Consider the following 16,744-nt stretch of genomic DNA (forward strand, 5'->3'; position numbering starts at 1 on the left):
GTGTTATTATAGACGGTATCACTAATACGGAATTATTAAAAATCAAATGCGGTGTCCCCCAGGGATCTATTCTTGCACCTTTATTATTCCATCTCTACATTAACGATCTTCCTAAAGCCTCTACAAATCTCGATTGTATAATGTTTGCAGATGATACCAATCTGTTCTATTCATCTGCCTCTATCAATGACCTCTTTGATAAAGTCAACTTTGAACTTCAAAATCTTAAAACATGGTTCAGTGCTAACAAGTTATCATTAAACGCGCAAAAAACTAAATATATTTTATTTCACTCAAAGAAACAGAAGAACAAACTACCATCAATTCTACCGACACTAAGTATTGACTACAAAAAAATTGAAAGAACCCAAACAAATAAATTTCTTGGTGTGATTATTGACAAAAATGTTTTATGGACAGCTCATATAAATGCCATCAACACTAAAATATCTAAAAGTATTGGTATACTTTTTAAAGCTAGACCATTTTTATCGCAAAAAAACCTAAAACTTCTTTACTTTTCCTTTATACATAGTTATCTCACATATGCCAACATAGCCTGGGGAAGCACACACAAGACAAAATTAATATCTCTTTATCGACAACAAAAACATGCTTCTAGAATAATACATCATAAAAACAAACTGACCCACGCTAAACCCCTATTAAAAGAAATGAAAGCACTAAACATTTACCAAATTAATAACTACGCTAACATTTTGTTCATGCTTAAATACAAACTAGGATTAGTTCCAAACCGATTCACAGGAAACTTCTTTCAATCTAATGTCAACAAATTTAACACAAGAGCAACTGGTAACTTTATTGTACCCCTGAAAAAAAAAAAAGTTCTCAATTTTTTATTTCTTATCGTGGCCCATATTTATTCAACAAATTAATTCCAATTTATACCTCGATTTCTCTACCAGGCAATATAACTTCTTAGAAGTCGAAACTCAAAAATCATGTTCTTAATATGGATAATTACCTAGAAATGTTCTAGTTCTGATGGTAAATCAAAATTTACGCTCAAATTAAAATAATCAGCAATCAAATACATATGGAAAATGTAAATTATTGTTTAACAAATAAAGCTAGTATTATTATTATAAACCTCAACACTAACACAAAACATAGTTCAATTAAAAAGAAAAGAAAAAAAAGTTTGCAATAATAACATGTAAAACATTTCTTTAATGAGAATCACATTGTTTTTATTTGTGCTTTACGCAATACCTCAAGGTTCTCGATAATAAGACTAATCTCAGTCTTCTACGAGTTCCCTACAACAACAAAACCCTTCTTATCAAGTCATAGCATACCTATTTATTGCTTCCTATACTTAACGGTATTTTGTAAAATGTATTTTTTTTTTGTTTAGGAAGTACAGTTTCTTTATAATATTGCAGTGTAAAAAATTTGTAATTAATATGTAGTTGTGAAAATTTAAAGAAAAAAAAAAAAAAAAGAGTCATGCAAATGATGAGTAAATATAACAGCCTAATTCCAAACACCTTTAATAATAAATTTACGAAAAATGTTAACAATAATTACTCTCTTAGAATAAATCAATGGAATACTTATAAATTGCCTAGAATTAGGAGCAAGTATTTTGAATATGGAATTGCATACCGTGGACCGAAACTATGGAACACATTTCTAAAAACTAAACATTTAAATACGGTAAAATCACTAAACTCCTTTAAGTTTCTAATAAAAAATGAAATTTTTAAACATTATAAATAATTTTTCAATTTTTCTAAATGAACATCGAATTCCATTTTTCTTAGTTTTTTTATTTGTTTGATTGTCTCTTATTTTTTATCAAATGCTAATTTCATTATTTGAGCATAATAATTAGTTTTTGTGGTTTTATGCGTAGGCATAAACGTTCTATAAAATATAAACTTTATTATTTAAAAACACAATTATTTAAAATGAGGTTAAATGCAGCTGAACAAGAATCTTTTTGAAAGCGACTAAAAATGTTTTTTGTAAATAAACCAAATATATATATAAAAAAAAAATCGTAAATCATTTTGAAAAGGAAGGATTTGCTCGAAGTACAATATATGATAACCTAAAAAGACTTGAAACTGTTCAATCGTTTTCTGATAGAAAGCACCCTGGTCGTCCGACATTATGGACTAGAGAAAAGAAAACCGAATTAAAGAGACTTGTCAACAATCAAAAAGGGGTCAGTCAGAGAAAAATAAGTATTAAATTTGGTGTAAATCAATCGACAATTGGTCGTCAGTTAAAAACAATGAATATTAAATATAGAAAACGTGAAAAGACTCCAAAATACACTATAGAACAACAAATAAAGGCAAAGAAAAGAAGCAGGAAACTAGTTAACCAACTCTATAACACAAAATCGCTTCTAGTCATCGATGACGAAAAATACTTTTGTTTTGCAGGGGACAACATGCCTGGAAACTCTGGATTCTACACAAACAGCAAAAAGACATGCCCAGAAAGTGTTAGTTTTATAGGAAAAGAGAAATTTCCAAAAAAATTATTAATGTGGATAGCCATATCTGACCGTGGTATGTCCGAGCCATTGTTTCGCACTTCCAAGGCTGTAGCGATCTATATTAATGAATGTTTAGAAAAACGACTTCTTCCATTTATTCACAAGTATCATGGAGACTTTAACTATTTATTTTGGCCAGATTTAGCAAGTTCTCATTATTCTAAAGATTCTCTAAATTGGATGGACCAATATGTCTATTACGTTGATAAAGAATCTAATCCCCCAAATGAGCCTCATGCACAACCAATTAAAAATTTTTGGGGACATTTGGCACAGAAGGTTTACGAGGGAGATTGGCAAGCTTCAACAGAGCAAGTTTTTATTGATCGCATTAAATTAAAACTACAAGAAATTGATTTAAACTTTTTACAGTCGCATATGAAAGGCGTCAGAGCAAAATCGAGATCAATTGCAGATGGTGGTATTTTTTCATATAAAAAATAATATATTTTTATTAAAAGATAAATGCTTTATTTAAAAAAAATATAATAGTAGTTTGTTTTTTTATCTATAAATAAGTTATTGACGTTTTTATTTTGTCCGATAACTTCCGCATCACTCGTTAGGGGCTCTAGGAAAAGATTGTGGTGACTTTAGTCATCCATATCTTCTATGAGCCCAAAATCAACTTTTTTTTGTATGTAAATGTTTCTTTGTAATTAAATTTTCTTATTATATAAACAGCAAATATATATTAAAAAAAAAAATTCTGAAGAAAAAGAGTACTTAATAAAAAAACAAAAACGAAAAAAAACTATTTTTTTTTTTTAATTTTGTTCTTTAATCTTTAATAATTACAAAGTCGTGTTATTTAGTAAATCGTGATCAAAATAAAGTAATATCTTTTACATATGCAATATAACAAACTGCATATACTGTAATTATAATCGTGTACATATATATATATATATATATTTATATATATATATATATATATATATATATATATATATATATATATATATATATATATATATATATATATATATATATATATATATATATATATATATATACAGTGGTGGCTCAAAAAATTAGAGCCACCTCGAAATTGAGACAATATTTGAGTTTCGACTGTGAAATTAATTAAAATACATACGGATGTCCAGTTTTTGTCATTTCGCATTGTTAATTACTTTGTTTTGAACATATTTTTACAATGACAACACTATTGAGCGGTTTAGAGTGAAGTTAGTTGCATTATTGCAGAAGATGTCACATTTTAGCACGTGTTGTACTGGGCGATAGTTGTGTTTCTGGCGGTTTTTATTTGTTGATTTTATATTTTTACACCAAAATTTGTTTATTTTACTATTCAACACTTATTATATATTCTATTTACAAGTAAGTTATCATTATTTTACAACTTTTTTATCATATTTAGGTAAATTTTGTTATTTTTTAAAATAATTGGTGTTATTAAGGTATGGGCAAAGAGAAAGATATTTCTCCCACAAAACTAGGGCTTATTCAAGGATATTTGTCAAGTGGAAATCATTCCAACAGGCAAATTGCCAAGTGTGTGAATGTTTCCAGAGCAACAGTCGATAGGATTAAAAGAAAACTGGACAATAATCAATCACTAAAATTGAATAGAAGAAAAAATTGTGGACGAAATCGAATTACAACGCCTCGCACCGAAAGAAAAATAAGGGATATTGTGATAGAAAATAGGAGAAAATCGAAAAAAGTGCTTAAGGAAATCATAAACAATGAAGGTATAACAATATCCCTTGCAACACTTCGGAGAAGAAAGGCGGAGCAGGGGTTTAAGGCCTGTAGACCAGCCAAAAAACCAAGGCTCACCCAGGCAATGAAGGATAAACGTCTCCAATGGGCTAAAAATCATCGCCATTTTACCACTGATGATTGGGAAAGAGTAAGTACTCAATTTCTCTTCATAAACACATTGAAATTTAAACGAATACCATATTAAAAAAAAAGAATATAAGTATTTCCTCAAAAATATTAACCCAATTTTGAAAATTTTAGGTTTGTTTCTCAGATGAATCCACATTGGAAATTGTAATGGATAAAACTAATTTCGTCCGAAGAAGGACAGGTGAAATGTTCAATGAAGATTGTCTTGTGGAGAGGGTGAAGCACCCGCTAAAAATTATGGTCTGGTCAGTCATTAGTAGCCAGGGTACTGGAAGGTTATACATTGTAAAAAATACAATGCGGCAGGACCAGTACATCCAAGTCTTGAAGGAAAGAATGATTCCTCAAGCGATGGAGTGGTATCCGAATGGGAACTTTACCTTCCAGCACGACTCTGCTCCATGCCATAAGGCAAAAACTGTAACAAAGTTTTTAGAGGCTGAAAAAATCCATGTATTACTCTGGCCAGGAAACTCGCCCGACCTAAATCCCATAGAAAATTTATGGGAATTGTTAAAGAGGGATATAAGTAAAAATCTTATAACAAATAAAAGAGATTTGATTGAAAAATTAATAAATGTTTGGCACCAATAATTAAATTGGTTTGGCACCAATAATTACTTTTGATGAAGTTTTGACAATTTTTTTTTATTTCCAAATAAACAATTTGGAAATAAAAAAAAATTGACAAAACTTCATCAAAAGTATGACCAGAAGAGTTGAAGCCGTAATTGCTGCAAAAGGTGGCCACACTAAGTATTAGTGATTTTGTGTACAATATTTTATATATCATATTTATTTTTCCTAAATATACGTATATATATATATTTATATATATATATATATATATATATATATATATATATATATATATATATCTATATATATATATATATATATATATATATATATATGTATATATATGTATATATATATGTATATATATGTATATATATGTATATATATGTATATATATATATATATATATATATATATATATATATTATATATATATATATATATATATATATATATATATATATATATATATATATATATATTATTAAAATTAAAAATAGTTGGAATTCGTAATATATAATAAACCGTTAAAAGAATATAGGATAGCCAAACATGAAATATAATAGACTGCTTTTATAATACTTAATCGTTTACATATATAGTAAATTGTTTATTGGGTAAATAATATATTAAAAGATTTTGGAATATACAAAATTACAATTAAGTAGTAGCACATTTTATGGAACGCGTGAAACTTGCAGAAGACTAAAGGTCTTATCATCAAGAAACCGCTTTTTCGTACCTTATGATACTTTTTTATACAATTTCTTTGTAATAACTTTATATTTATAAGCCACGTCATGTCCGCAGTCTGTTTCATCAATAAAGACTCATCAGAAAAAAAGGTTTTCTAATGAGTCATTATTGATGAAACGCATGTTAAATTTTCGTTAAGTGATTTTCTCCTAATTTATAATTGCTCTGTTCTTTTATGAACATTGAGCAGTCTGTTTTGTAGAATACGTTTTAAAATTATACATGGTTCCGGATGGTTTAGGACTTAAATTGTCATAACTAGCTCAATATAAAGAATTTTGAAATAATTTTTTTAAATAAACTTCATAACAAGACAAATCAAACGATATAAAAAATATTATTTTTGCAGTATAAATCTATCTTTTATCTTATTTTAAAAAAATATTGTTTTTATCCGGAATTAGGTGTTTATGTCCCTAATTCCGGATGCTTATAAAATACAGAAAAACATTCAATGCATGACCAATTTGAACACTGCTCACACGCAAGCCATTGGTTATCTAAGTTATTTGTACAAATAATTTCGCAAGAATAACATAGAAGATCATCAGATACTAAAATGTTATTTGAAGCTTGAGGAAAATGAGGGTCTTCTAATTGATTCTTTGTCTTTATACCTTTTTTACCTGGTATTTTAGACGACTGACTTTGTCTCAACTTTTTTTTTCTTCTCTTTTCTGTGCATTTTTTGCTGTTTGAGTAGCAGTGGGTTCTTTATCTTTTTTTGTTCTCTAGTAAATTTCTTTGCAGCTTGTTCATCTAATTTTTGTTTTTTTGATGCTTGTTCAGCTTCATCGTAAGCTATGTCATCCGCCGAAGTCATATTATAATTAGCTGGTTGCTTTATTCTCTCACTTTTTTGAACTTCTTTATTTAGAGTTGGTGTCAATTGATCTCGAAGCATATTTAACACTGATTTGTTTATATCTTTGCGCACGTGTTGAACAACATTATTCAAAGTAGCAAAGCTTTTAAGCAAAAATTCACGATTTGACATTCTTGACGGTGTGTTTGGTGTATTGGTAGCATTTCCCATAACTAATGAAATAGATACTGTTGAAGAATCAAATAAATTTTCAATATTGTTGTTTTCGACAGCTTGAAACACAGCACCAATGGAGGTTTTTTTAGAAGAAATTTGCGAACGATCGAGTGGAAATATATCAGTATTTTTGAAACCACTCCGTGCATTTTCAGGTTTAAACCCACCATTTTGGATGAGATCCTTAAACATGGCCGGAAAATGTCGATTAGTCAGGCTTTGAAAGTGATTTTTAGTCAAATAACTTTCGACAATTCTCTTCCATGAGCCTTTTACTGTTTTAAAAACGCCAACATCTAGTGGCTGTAAAAAATGGCTGATATGAGCCGGCAAACGTCAAAGTAAAATAGAATTTTCTAAAGCTTTTTTTTTCAACTATAAGCTCATATTTGAAGTATGGCCATCAAGTATTAGAACTTTAAGTCCTGAAAGTTTGTTTGCGTGAGGCAAAAAAACTGTTTTAAACCACGACAAAAAATGTTCGGATTCCATCCAGCCTGAACTACTACTGTTATAATAAACATTCTGGGCACCTCCTTTGCACCAGTCTTTCATAACATGTTTGCCTTTATAAATTATTTGATGAGGTAAATAATTACCGAATGCGTCACAACAAGACAAGATTGTCGTCATTTGCTTTTTATTCGTTGATGCTAGCTTTTTAGTGTTTTTTGTTCCTTTTCTACAAATAATTTCGACTTTGCCTTGATCAAATTGCAAACCAGACTCATCACAGTTAAATATTTGAAACGGCTTATCGCCTAAATTACGTTCATTATATGCTACTGCTAATTGCTCAAACCAATTGTCAATTATAGCTGGTTGTGTGGCCACAGCACAGTGGGCCAGTAGGTGGACAAAATGGGAAAAATTTTAGTTGTCTAATCTTGAAAACCTATTTAATTTTAGTATCTACATATATTAGGAGAAATCTATTGATAATTTATTTATATTAAATCCCTTAGTTACCAGGACTCTAAGCATTTGAATATTAAGATAAAATAAAAAAATAAAAATTATAAATAAGTAATTAACGGTGACATCAACGTTGTGTTATATTTCAATTACATCTACGTTTTTGAAACAAAAAATTAGTACATGTTATTCTAGAGTATTTAGAGATAAGAAAAACCAATGTGTGAAATAAATTTGTCATAGCATGTTATCTCAGTTATACTTTGAAAATCACAGATTAAAAAAAAAAATTTCTTAAGAAACTTATTTTTTGCCGCACAATAACTAATAATTACCACAATTTGCCATGTGTTGTCTTATATTTATTTGAGCTATATGATGCTTCAATCGAGTTTTAATTGATTGCTCGTCCCCTTAAATCCCCGTTCAGATTTTATGTATGTTTTAACTTGGTTGCTATGGTACTAAATTTTGCATAGCAACAACTCATTTTTACATTAACGTTGTTTTAACAGTATTTTACTTGCGCTAAATACACAATATTGGGGGTATGTATTAAAATGAGATTCAGAATTCTTATGAGGTTAACTTTTTTTGGTTACTATGGATACCTTACTTTGCATAACATAGCAACAACATATTTTCGGTAGTTGTTAGTAATTTAATTACTAACACTGGCAGTAATTTAATTACTTTTAATTTTAATTACTAACACTTGTAGTAACTTAATTACTAACAAGTATTAGTAGTCCAGGCGGCATATATATTATAACATTTTACTTTTAAATACAAAATACTTGTTACAATAATTATTTAGATATGGTTTTGTTAAACTTAGACTTTCATAATTTTCTCCAAAAAAACAACCTTAGTATTTCAAAACAAAATATTACTGAAGATATATTAAAATTTATTCAGCCAAAATTTGCTGATTTTAAAGACGTTGATTTTAGACATGCTGTTCAACGATTTGTTTACTTGACTATTCAGCTTCAGTTCCTTTAAAAGATTTAATGACTCATACTTTGCAAAGAATCTGTGCAGTTCAGGAACCTGTGCTAAGGCACTTGATATTAAACGACAAAGCAATAAAAACAATGACACTAACGTGTAAGGCTGGTTTTGATGGTGCTACTAAACAATGTCGGGTTCTGATAAACAAGTTTTATCAGAACCCGACATTACCAGAGATTTAAAGCGTGAAGAATCATTATTTATTACTTGTCTTGTCCCATTGGATTTGACTGGATTTAACAACAGCAACGAAAAGGTGCCTATTTGGAGAAATCAAAAGTCGTCCTCCACAGCCTATTGTAGACCCATAACATTTGCATACAAAATGGAATCCAAGGAATCTGTGATTGAAGAAGATCAGTACATTAAAAGTGAGATAGAAAGCTTGGGTATGATTTTATTAGAGGTTTGCGGATCTTCTATTGAAGTGAATTGTATTATTGAACTTACAATGACTGATGGGAAGGTTCAAACAATATTATCTGAAAAAAATAACTCATACCAATGCTGTTCAGTGTGTGGTGTCTCTCCAAAAAATATGAATAGTCTTGATATCCTTAATATAGATTATACTAACAGAGAGTTCAAATATGGTCTTTCCAGTCTTCATGCATGGATTCGATTTTTTGAGATGTTATTGCACATTGCATATAAAAAAGAAACAAGAAAGTGGCAAGCAAGATCTAAAGAACACAAAGAAAAGGCATCTGTAGCTAAACAAAAGATTCAGACTGATTTTATGAACAAAATGGGACTTGTTGTTGATTTCCCTAAAAGTGGTGGTTCTGGAACAAGTAATGATGGCAATACCTCAAGGCGTGCTTTTGCAGCATATGAACAAACAGCTGAAATTCTGGGTATTGACCAAAACCTTATATTCAGATTTTACATTATCTTGGTAACGCTCTCTTCAGGATATGAAATAGACTGCTTAAAGTTCAAGGATTATTGTTTTGACACTTTTAGACTATATGTGTCCCTTTATCCATGGTATTACATGGCTCAATCAGTTCACAAGGTATTGATACATGGACATGACATAATTAAAAGCCTTACATTACCCATCGGACTTATGTCAGAGGAAGCTCAAGAGGCTAGAAATAAAGACTTTAAATCTTATCGCGAAAATTTCAGCCGAAAAACATCCAGAAAAGCAACAAATACTGATCTTATCAATAGACTCCTAGTTTCCAGTGATCCTGTTATTTCATAAAGCATTTCCTTCAGATGTTTTACAATTACTTAAACAATCTTCAAACGATATTATTGTTTTATAATTTTTTGATGTAATTTAAAATTGATAACGTTTTCTTGCACTATTTTTTGCTATTATTATTCCTAAAACATTATTTACCTAAATACTCAATTTTTATTCAATATAGGTGGGTCAAAAATCCGATAAGATATTCAAATATCAATTTACCACTTTGTAACTAAGGAAAGTATCCGGTAACTAAGCAATATAAGTATCCATAACAACTGAATTTAAAAAATTATCACTTTTGTAAGAAGTGTGATCTCATATTGGTACTCATGCCAAATTTAGTGAATATAGCACTTATAAAATATCTGCAGATAACAAAAGTAGGTTGTTGCTAAGCAAAATAAAGGTATCCATAGCAACGAAATAAAAAAATATTACCTTCATAAAAAGCGCAGACATCATATTAGTACTCATACTAATTTTAGTGAATATAGCTCTAATATTAAATTAGTTATGAATTTTGTCCAGTAAAAGTGCATTCTGGCCCACTGTGCACAGCCTTAATAGTTTGCATACCGCTTACTTTTCTTGGGCAAACTTCTTTACGATATTTATTCATGAAACCGGAGTACCATTTTCTAGTCGGTTTGCCGTCTTTAAATAGACTACGTTGGTTTGATTCTTTTAAATAGTTTTCAACAACAATAAGCACGTCTTTTCTATTCAAGCCGAAGCGTATATCACTCATAAATTTTAATAAATCAACAATAACAGCTTCAGTGATGTTGCTCATCTTTCTTGGCGCTCCTCGACTATTAGATCATCCTTTTGTTCTGTCAAAAAGTGTAGATTTTGCCACATTATAACACTTAGCAGCTTGTACGTATGACATTTTTTTTCCAGTAATAGCTTGAATAGCTAGCTGGATTCGACTCTCTCGCTCTTCTTTTTGTTTAAAATTATCCATATTTTTTAATACAGTAATACAATTAACACAAATGCGTTAACTTTATGGATGCTAAAAAAAATTGCTGTATCTGGATTAGTGTCAATTATTTTTTCCCTGGTGGCTATTTTATTTTTTATTACTTTCATGAACATGATATATTATATTATGTGCATGAAAGTGATAAAAAATAAAATAGCCAATTGTAATTAACTGTATCTGGGACTCAAAAGTGTATTTGTTTATTGCTGCTGGCTAATTTGTTTATTATTTTTTTTAGTTACATAAAATAATAATTACCTATATCCGGAAATAGGTGGCTTTTTTTTTTTTTGGCTGGTAGCAAATTTGTTTTTCATTTTTTTTCTATTATTTCAAAAGGTAATTTAATTTTTTTTGGCTAAAATAATCAGCATAAAATTCTCCACAAAATAGTGTTTTTACTTTTTTAATTTTTTGGTTGCAAGTCAAAGTTATTTTTTTCCTTTTTTTTGTTTTTTTAGTTATGAGAGATTTCAAATTGAAATTTTTCATGATTGCATTAGTTTATATAATTTTTTTTATATTTGTCGATTTGTCTGTTAAAGACGTTTATTAATTAAAAAAAATTATTCTTCAATTCATTATATTAAGGGAGTTATGAAACTTTTTACTAAAACCATCCGGAATTAGGTTACATCCGGAATTAGGGGTTATATATATATATATATATATATATATATATATATATATATATATATATATATATATATATATATATATATATATATATATATATATTAGGGCTTGCATGCGATTAAAATTTTTAATCGCAATTAATCGCACGATTAAATTTTTTGATCATAATTAATCGCGCGATTAATCGAACATTTTAATTTAAATAAATAAAGGAAACAAACAGGAAAAGTTTTTTAAATCATTTGATCTGTTTGCATGCAAATGATAAAACATCATAAAAAAAGTTCTAATTATAGTTTATATTGTTTCTAATACAACCAATAAAAATAAAATATTTTAAAAACTTGAAACAAAAAATTTCTTAAAGCCAGTCTTTTAAACATAATAACATGTTCAATGAATCTGGCAGCAGAGATGATCTGTGCTTGTCTGCAATGAATCCAGCGGTTGAAAACAGTCTTTCGCATGGAACTGTAGTCGCTGGAACTGACAAATATTTCTTTGCGATTGTTGCTAATCGAGGATATGAACCTTGATGTAGCTTCCACCACTGAAGAGGATCTGAATCCATTTTGGCGCAGGGTTCTTTTCGATATCGACTTACTTCATCTTCACTTGGGGAATCAACTTCATCCAGATCTGGTAGATTGAATGCCATTTTAAAATTTTTTGCTGATGGCTGTTGCAAAATAATTATTCAAATATTACCATAAATAAAGCATATAGATATTATCTAACTATTTCAATTAATATTATAGTACTCATAGAGTTTTATCTATAAAAAACGATTATTTTAATAAATGCAATTTTGAATCTATTATTATGTCATTAGAATAATTCAATAAAAAAACAATATCAAATTTATTACTACAAAATGCTCACCTCTTTTGGTTCTTGTTCTATTGATACTGGTCTGAGGTCTGGAACAGATTCAAGAAGCTTCGATAATCTCTGCCAGACATTTGATCTTTCATTTGAAGCTATAAAAGATAAATTTTTAAATCTTGAATCCAATGCTGACGAGATTTGCAACCAACTATCATTCGAAAAATCATTAAATCTGCGATCCATTTCATTTACAAATTTTTCTTTAAATAGCGCGGTGTAACGAGGATTATCATCTTGAATAACCATTTCACGTGATAAGTGGCATATAATTGGTAAAACCACCGAACTAGATACGTATTTATTACCACCTAACAATTCTGAAGCCACTTTGCATGGTTGCAAAACATCAGCAATTTTTTCCATTTTTTCCCACTCTCTTTCTGTCAAAGTCTGTAAGTGATGGTTTTGCTCATCAAGTGTTACTGTGATGGCTTTTTTATGTTTCAACATACGTCTCAGCATATCATACATGCTATTCCATCTTGTAACAACATGCTGAATTAGATTTTCTTGTGGCAGGTCGAGGTCAATCTGATTTTCATGTAATTCCATATTATTTGCTGGACTATGTTTAAAATGTGCAACAATTCTGTGACATTTAGCTAGTGTTATGTCAAATGCAGTCTCTTCAATGGCAGATTTTATAATTAGCTGAACGGTATGTGCGAAACATGGAAGATGTTTGATGGGAAAACTTGATACAGCCTTTACAATGCTTCTACCGTTATCAGTACCAATAGAAAATATTTTTTCAAATTATCCCCATTCATCTGCAATATTTCTGATGTGGGTTGAAACATTGTCACTGGTGTGTCGGTCCAATGTTTGATGAACACCTAAGGCAAATGAGTTCAACATCCAGTTGTTATCTATCAAATGACATGTTAAACCAAGGTAACTGACATTACCCATTGAAGACCAATGATCACAGGTAATTGCTATACTAGTAGCCATGTTTACGAGTTCTATTTTTTTTTTCTTCTCATCTTCATAGAGTGTTTGCATTTTAATTTTAATTGTGTTTTGACAGGGAAGATTGTAACTGTAGTCGGACGTTGCTGTTCGAATGACGTTCGTCAAACCTGGATCTGTAACAATGTTGAGTGGTCGACAGCTACTGTCAACCCAGCAAACAATGGCTTCCGTAATTTCCTTTGATTTATCTGCAGAAATTTGTTTATTTACGCCATTTTGTGATTTAATACTGTCCTCAATTGTAAGTTGTTTTGAGGAACTCACGATCTTGTTTTGATTTTTACTAGTAGTTGCGAAGAACACGTGTTTACTGTTCAAATGATACTGAAGCGTTGTAAGACTTCGGTGATATGCAAATTCTTTGGAACAATATTTACAGATAACCAATTTTTTTGATTCGTCTTTAAAAATAAAGGCTCCGTTGAGGATAGATTGATTGCCGTTTGAACCCATAATTTAAATTATTAACAAATAAAGTTCATCAGGATAAGATATTAAAATTTTGGAAATTTAATAAATTTATTAACAAAACAACAACGCGATCAAAACAATTTCGAAAACAAAAATTATAAGGTAAGAGAGACATAATTGAGACAAATAAAACAAAATGGCATCATCAATGAGTAAACATTGATTAGAAATAAGAAAATGGTATAAAAATTTCTTTATTGCTCAAAAATTATTTTTTGATGCTAACCAAAATTAGCATCGCCAAAATAATTTATGATCTAATCTAATCGTCAGGGTTAGGGTTTTATGAAAATTTATGAGTTAAAAAATTTGATCTGCGTTAATTTTTTTAACTTGCGTTAAATTATTAGCGCTTTAACGCGTTTTTAACGCGTTAACTTTGCAAGCCCTAATATTTATATATATATATATATATATATATATATATTTATATATATATATATATATATATATATATATATATATATATATATATATATATATATATATATATATATATATATATATATATATATATATATATATATATATTAAAAAAAGTTGCAGAATGCAATATGTGAGTCAAACATATCTTTACAACATAGTTGTATATCTGTATATCTTGACAACATAATTAACTGAATTGACCAAAAAGGTTTATTCGTGTTTGACATTTATTAATAAGTTCATTCGCAATTTCTCAACAACTCTTGTTCTCAGCAAAACAAACAAACAAACAATTGCTTTCTAATAGAATGCTGATAATAATTCGAAAAGATGTTGATAATAACATTACTCGATTTGACAATCGAACCGTGATGTGTAAAAATCGCACGTGTACCTTAATATTAATACCACAGAAACGTTTAATGTTTAACTTCGTTTTATTAGTTATGCTTTGAAAGAACGCTTTTTCAAAATGCACGCGGTCATTGGAGAAAGATCTCTTAAGAGAGTTGAAACTTTTTTCCTTTTGAAATTTATTATTAGTTTAGATATATTACATAAAGAATCATACTAAGATAAATAATCATCGTTAAGATCATATTACAATTGAAGTAAGTATATAAAATAGTTTTATATACGTATTTTTATTAGATAAAGTAGGAATGATTTAAATTTTTATTAGATGAAGTAGCAAGGATTTTAAGTAGAAAGAACTTTAATTTTTTAAGTCGTTAATATTTTGTTTGTTTTAGTTTTTTTTTTAGCAGTTTTATTTTTATTATTTTATTTTTTAGAAGGAAAATATGGGTATGGATGTTATTTAAAGTTATACTAATGCTATTTCCATAAAATGGTTATTACTACTTTGAAATTTCTGTGATGCTATTAACTATTTTTGTTCTTTTTTAGAAAATTTAGAAAAATTAAATTAAAATTTTGTGCCAACACTGACATGGCATGTCACATGTTATTATGTGTAATGGGTATAATTTTTTTATGAGGATTACAGTTCTAATGAAAAAAAAAAAAGGTAAGGAGTATTGTTTGTAAATATATATTTTGTTTACTTTGAATCTTTTTCAATTTTCTCGCGTCATTTTTAAAATTTTTGTTTGTACACGTTTATTGTTTGCATTTACGATTTTTTGATATGTATGTGTATGTGGTAATAAGTGCTTTATAGTTGTTTTATCAATGTGTTTTTATAATAATGTAAAGTGTTTTTTATTGTTTGTGTATGTGTTAATATGTGTTATACAATTGTTTTAAAAATGTGTTTAAATATGTATATGAGGTATATATTTAACCTTAAATACATATTTAAACACATTTATTGTGTTTAAAGTTGGTACATATGTTTATATTTAGTTGTTTCCATGTTTTCAAAGTTCTGTTACTTGGTAAACGTGTAGAGTAAGATTTGCCAACTTTGCCAGCCAAGTGATACATAATAATGTATATTAATAGCATTTTGCGTAATGTTGTTATTTATGTTTTGTTATATATGAATGTTATCTTACTTAAGTTATATTATATACATATTATATTAATTTATGGTGTGTGCTATTGTGTGTTGTTGCTGTGTTGTTTTTATGTTATCTTTTGAGTTGATAGACATTCGGCTTATCTTCATGTTGGCGTCTATTGTTCAAAATGGTAAATAGGTAATTTTATTAAAAATCACTGCTTTTAATCATTCACTAAAAGCCAATACAAATTATACCATATATACAATTTGTTTTATCTCACTTTGATTTTTTCGTCTTTAGCGCTGTTTACTACATGATTTTACTATAAATATTTTGGAATCATGATTTTCCAGCATAAATTATTTTGTAAAAGTTAACATGAAATAATAATATTTTACAATTATTACTCTGATAAATTACAACAGCTTTTCTCTATAAGGTGCATTGATTTTCAATTTTTGTATGTAAGCTTTATATTATTTATTTACTTATTCGTTACATTTTTTATTTTAGATTTATCAGATGTTGTATTAATGTGGTATAGAAGAACAAAATATTGTAAAGTTTTGTGAATTTTTGAAAAAAACGTTAACTAATAGCTTTTTTTGAAGATATAATTTTTAAGTTTGCAACAAAGGGTTTACAACGTTTTTTTTTTAATTTCTCTTTGTTAGCAGTATGTTTATTATTAGAATTGCATGTTTTTAATAATTTTTTTTATTATTATTTGGTTAGCTAATTTTTAAAAAAAATATATATATATCTCCAAGCTGATATATATATATTTTTAAAGTCATAAGATTATTGTATAATTTATTTTAAATGACAGTGTGTTATACATAAAAATTATTTTTGTGTGCTATTTAGAATAGAAAAAAATTATATAAGAAAGATCGCAATCTTCAGGATTCGTTAATGATTTTTTGTTACTACTTTCAATAAAAAGTGAAGTTTAAATGGATGA

The 16,744-nt window shown here is 28.4% G+C and overlaps 1 protein-coding gene across 1 annotated transcript; it reads right to left on the reverse strand.

Annotated features, from left to right (window-relative positions):
- Positions 1 to 11,912: 11,912 nt before the first annotated feature.
- On the reverse strand, positions 11,913 to 12,991 carry LOC136084167 (E3 SUMO-protein ligase ZBED1-like). Its single transcript, XM_065804299.1, has 2 exons — positions 12,434 to 12,991; positions 11,913 to 12,230 (listed from the first exon to the last, which is right to left on the reverse strand). The coding sequence occupies exons 1-2, from the start codon at positions 12,989 to 12,991 to the stop codon at positions 11,913 to 11,915; spliced, it is 876 nt and encodes a 291-aa protein (XP_065660371.1).
- Positions 12,992 to 16,744: the final 3,753 nt, after the last annotated feature.

This window comes from Hydra vulgaris, chromosome 08 (genome assembly GCF_038396675.1).
Source record: "Hydra vulgaris chromosome 08, alternate assembly HydraT2T_AEP".
Classification (NCBI taxonomy): domain Eukaryota; kingdom Metazoa; phylum Cnidaria; class Hydrozoa; order Anthoathecata; family Hydridae; genus Hydra; species Hydra vulgaris.

What these genes read in the sequence shown, in the direction of transcription:
- LOC136084167 (XM_065804299.1), bottom strand. Translation starts at nt 12,991, where the DNA reads ATGGAATTACATGAAAATCAGATTGACCTCGACCTGCCACAAGAAAAT. An exon ending in TAGAACAAGAACCAAAAGAG is followed by an intron (nt 12,231 to 12,433) that starts GTGAGCATTTTG and finishes ATTTTGCAACAG; the next exon opens with CCATCAGCAAAAAATTTTAA.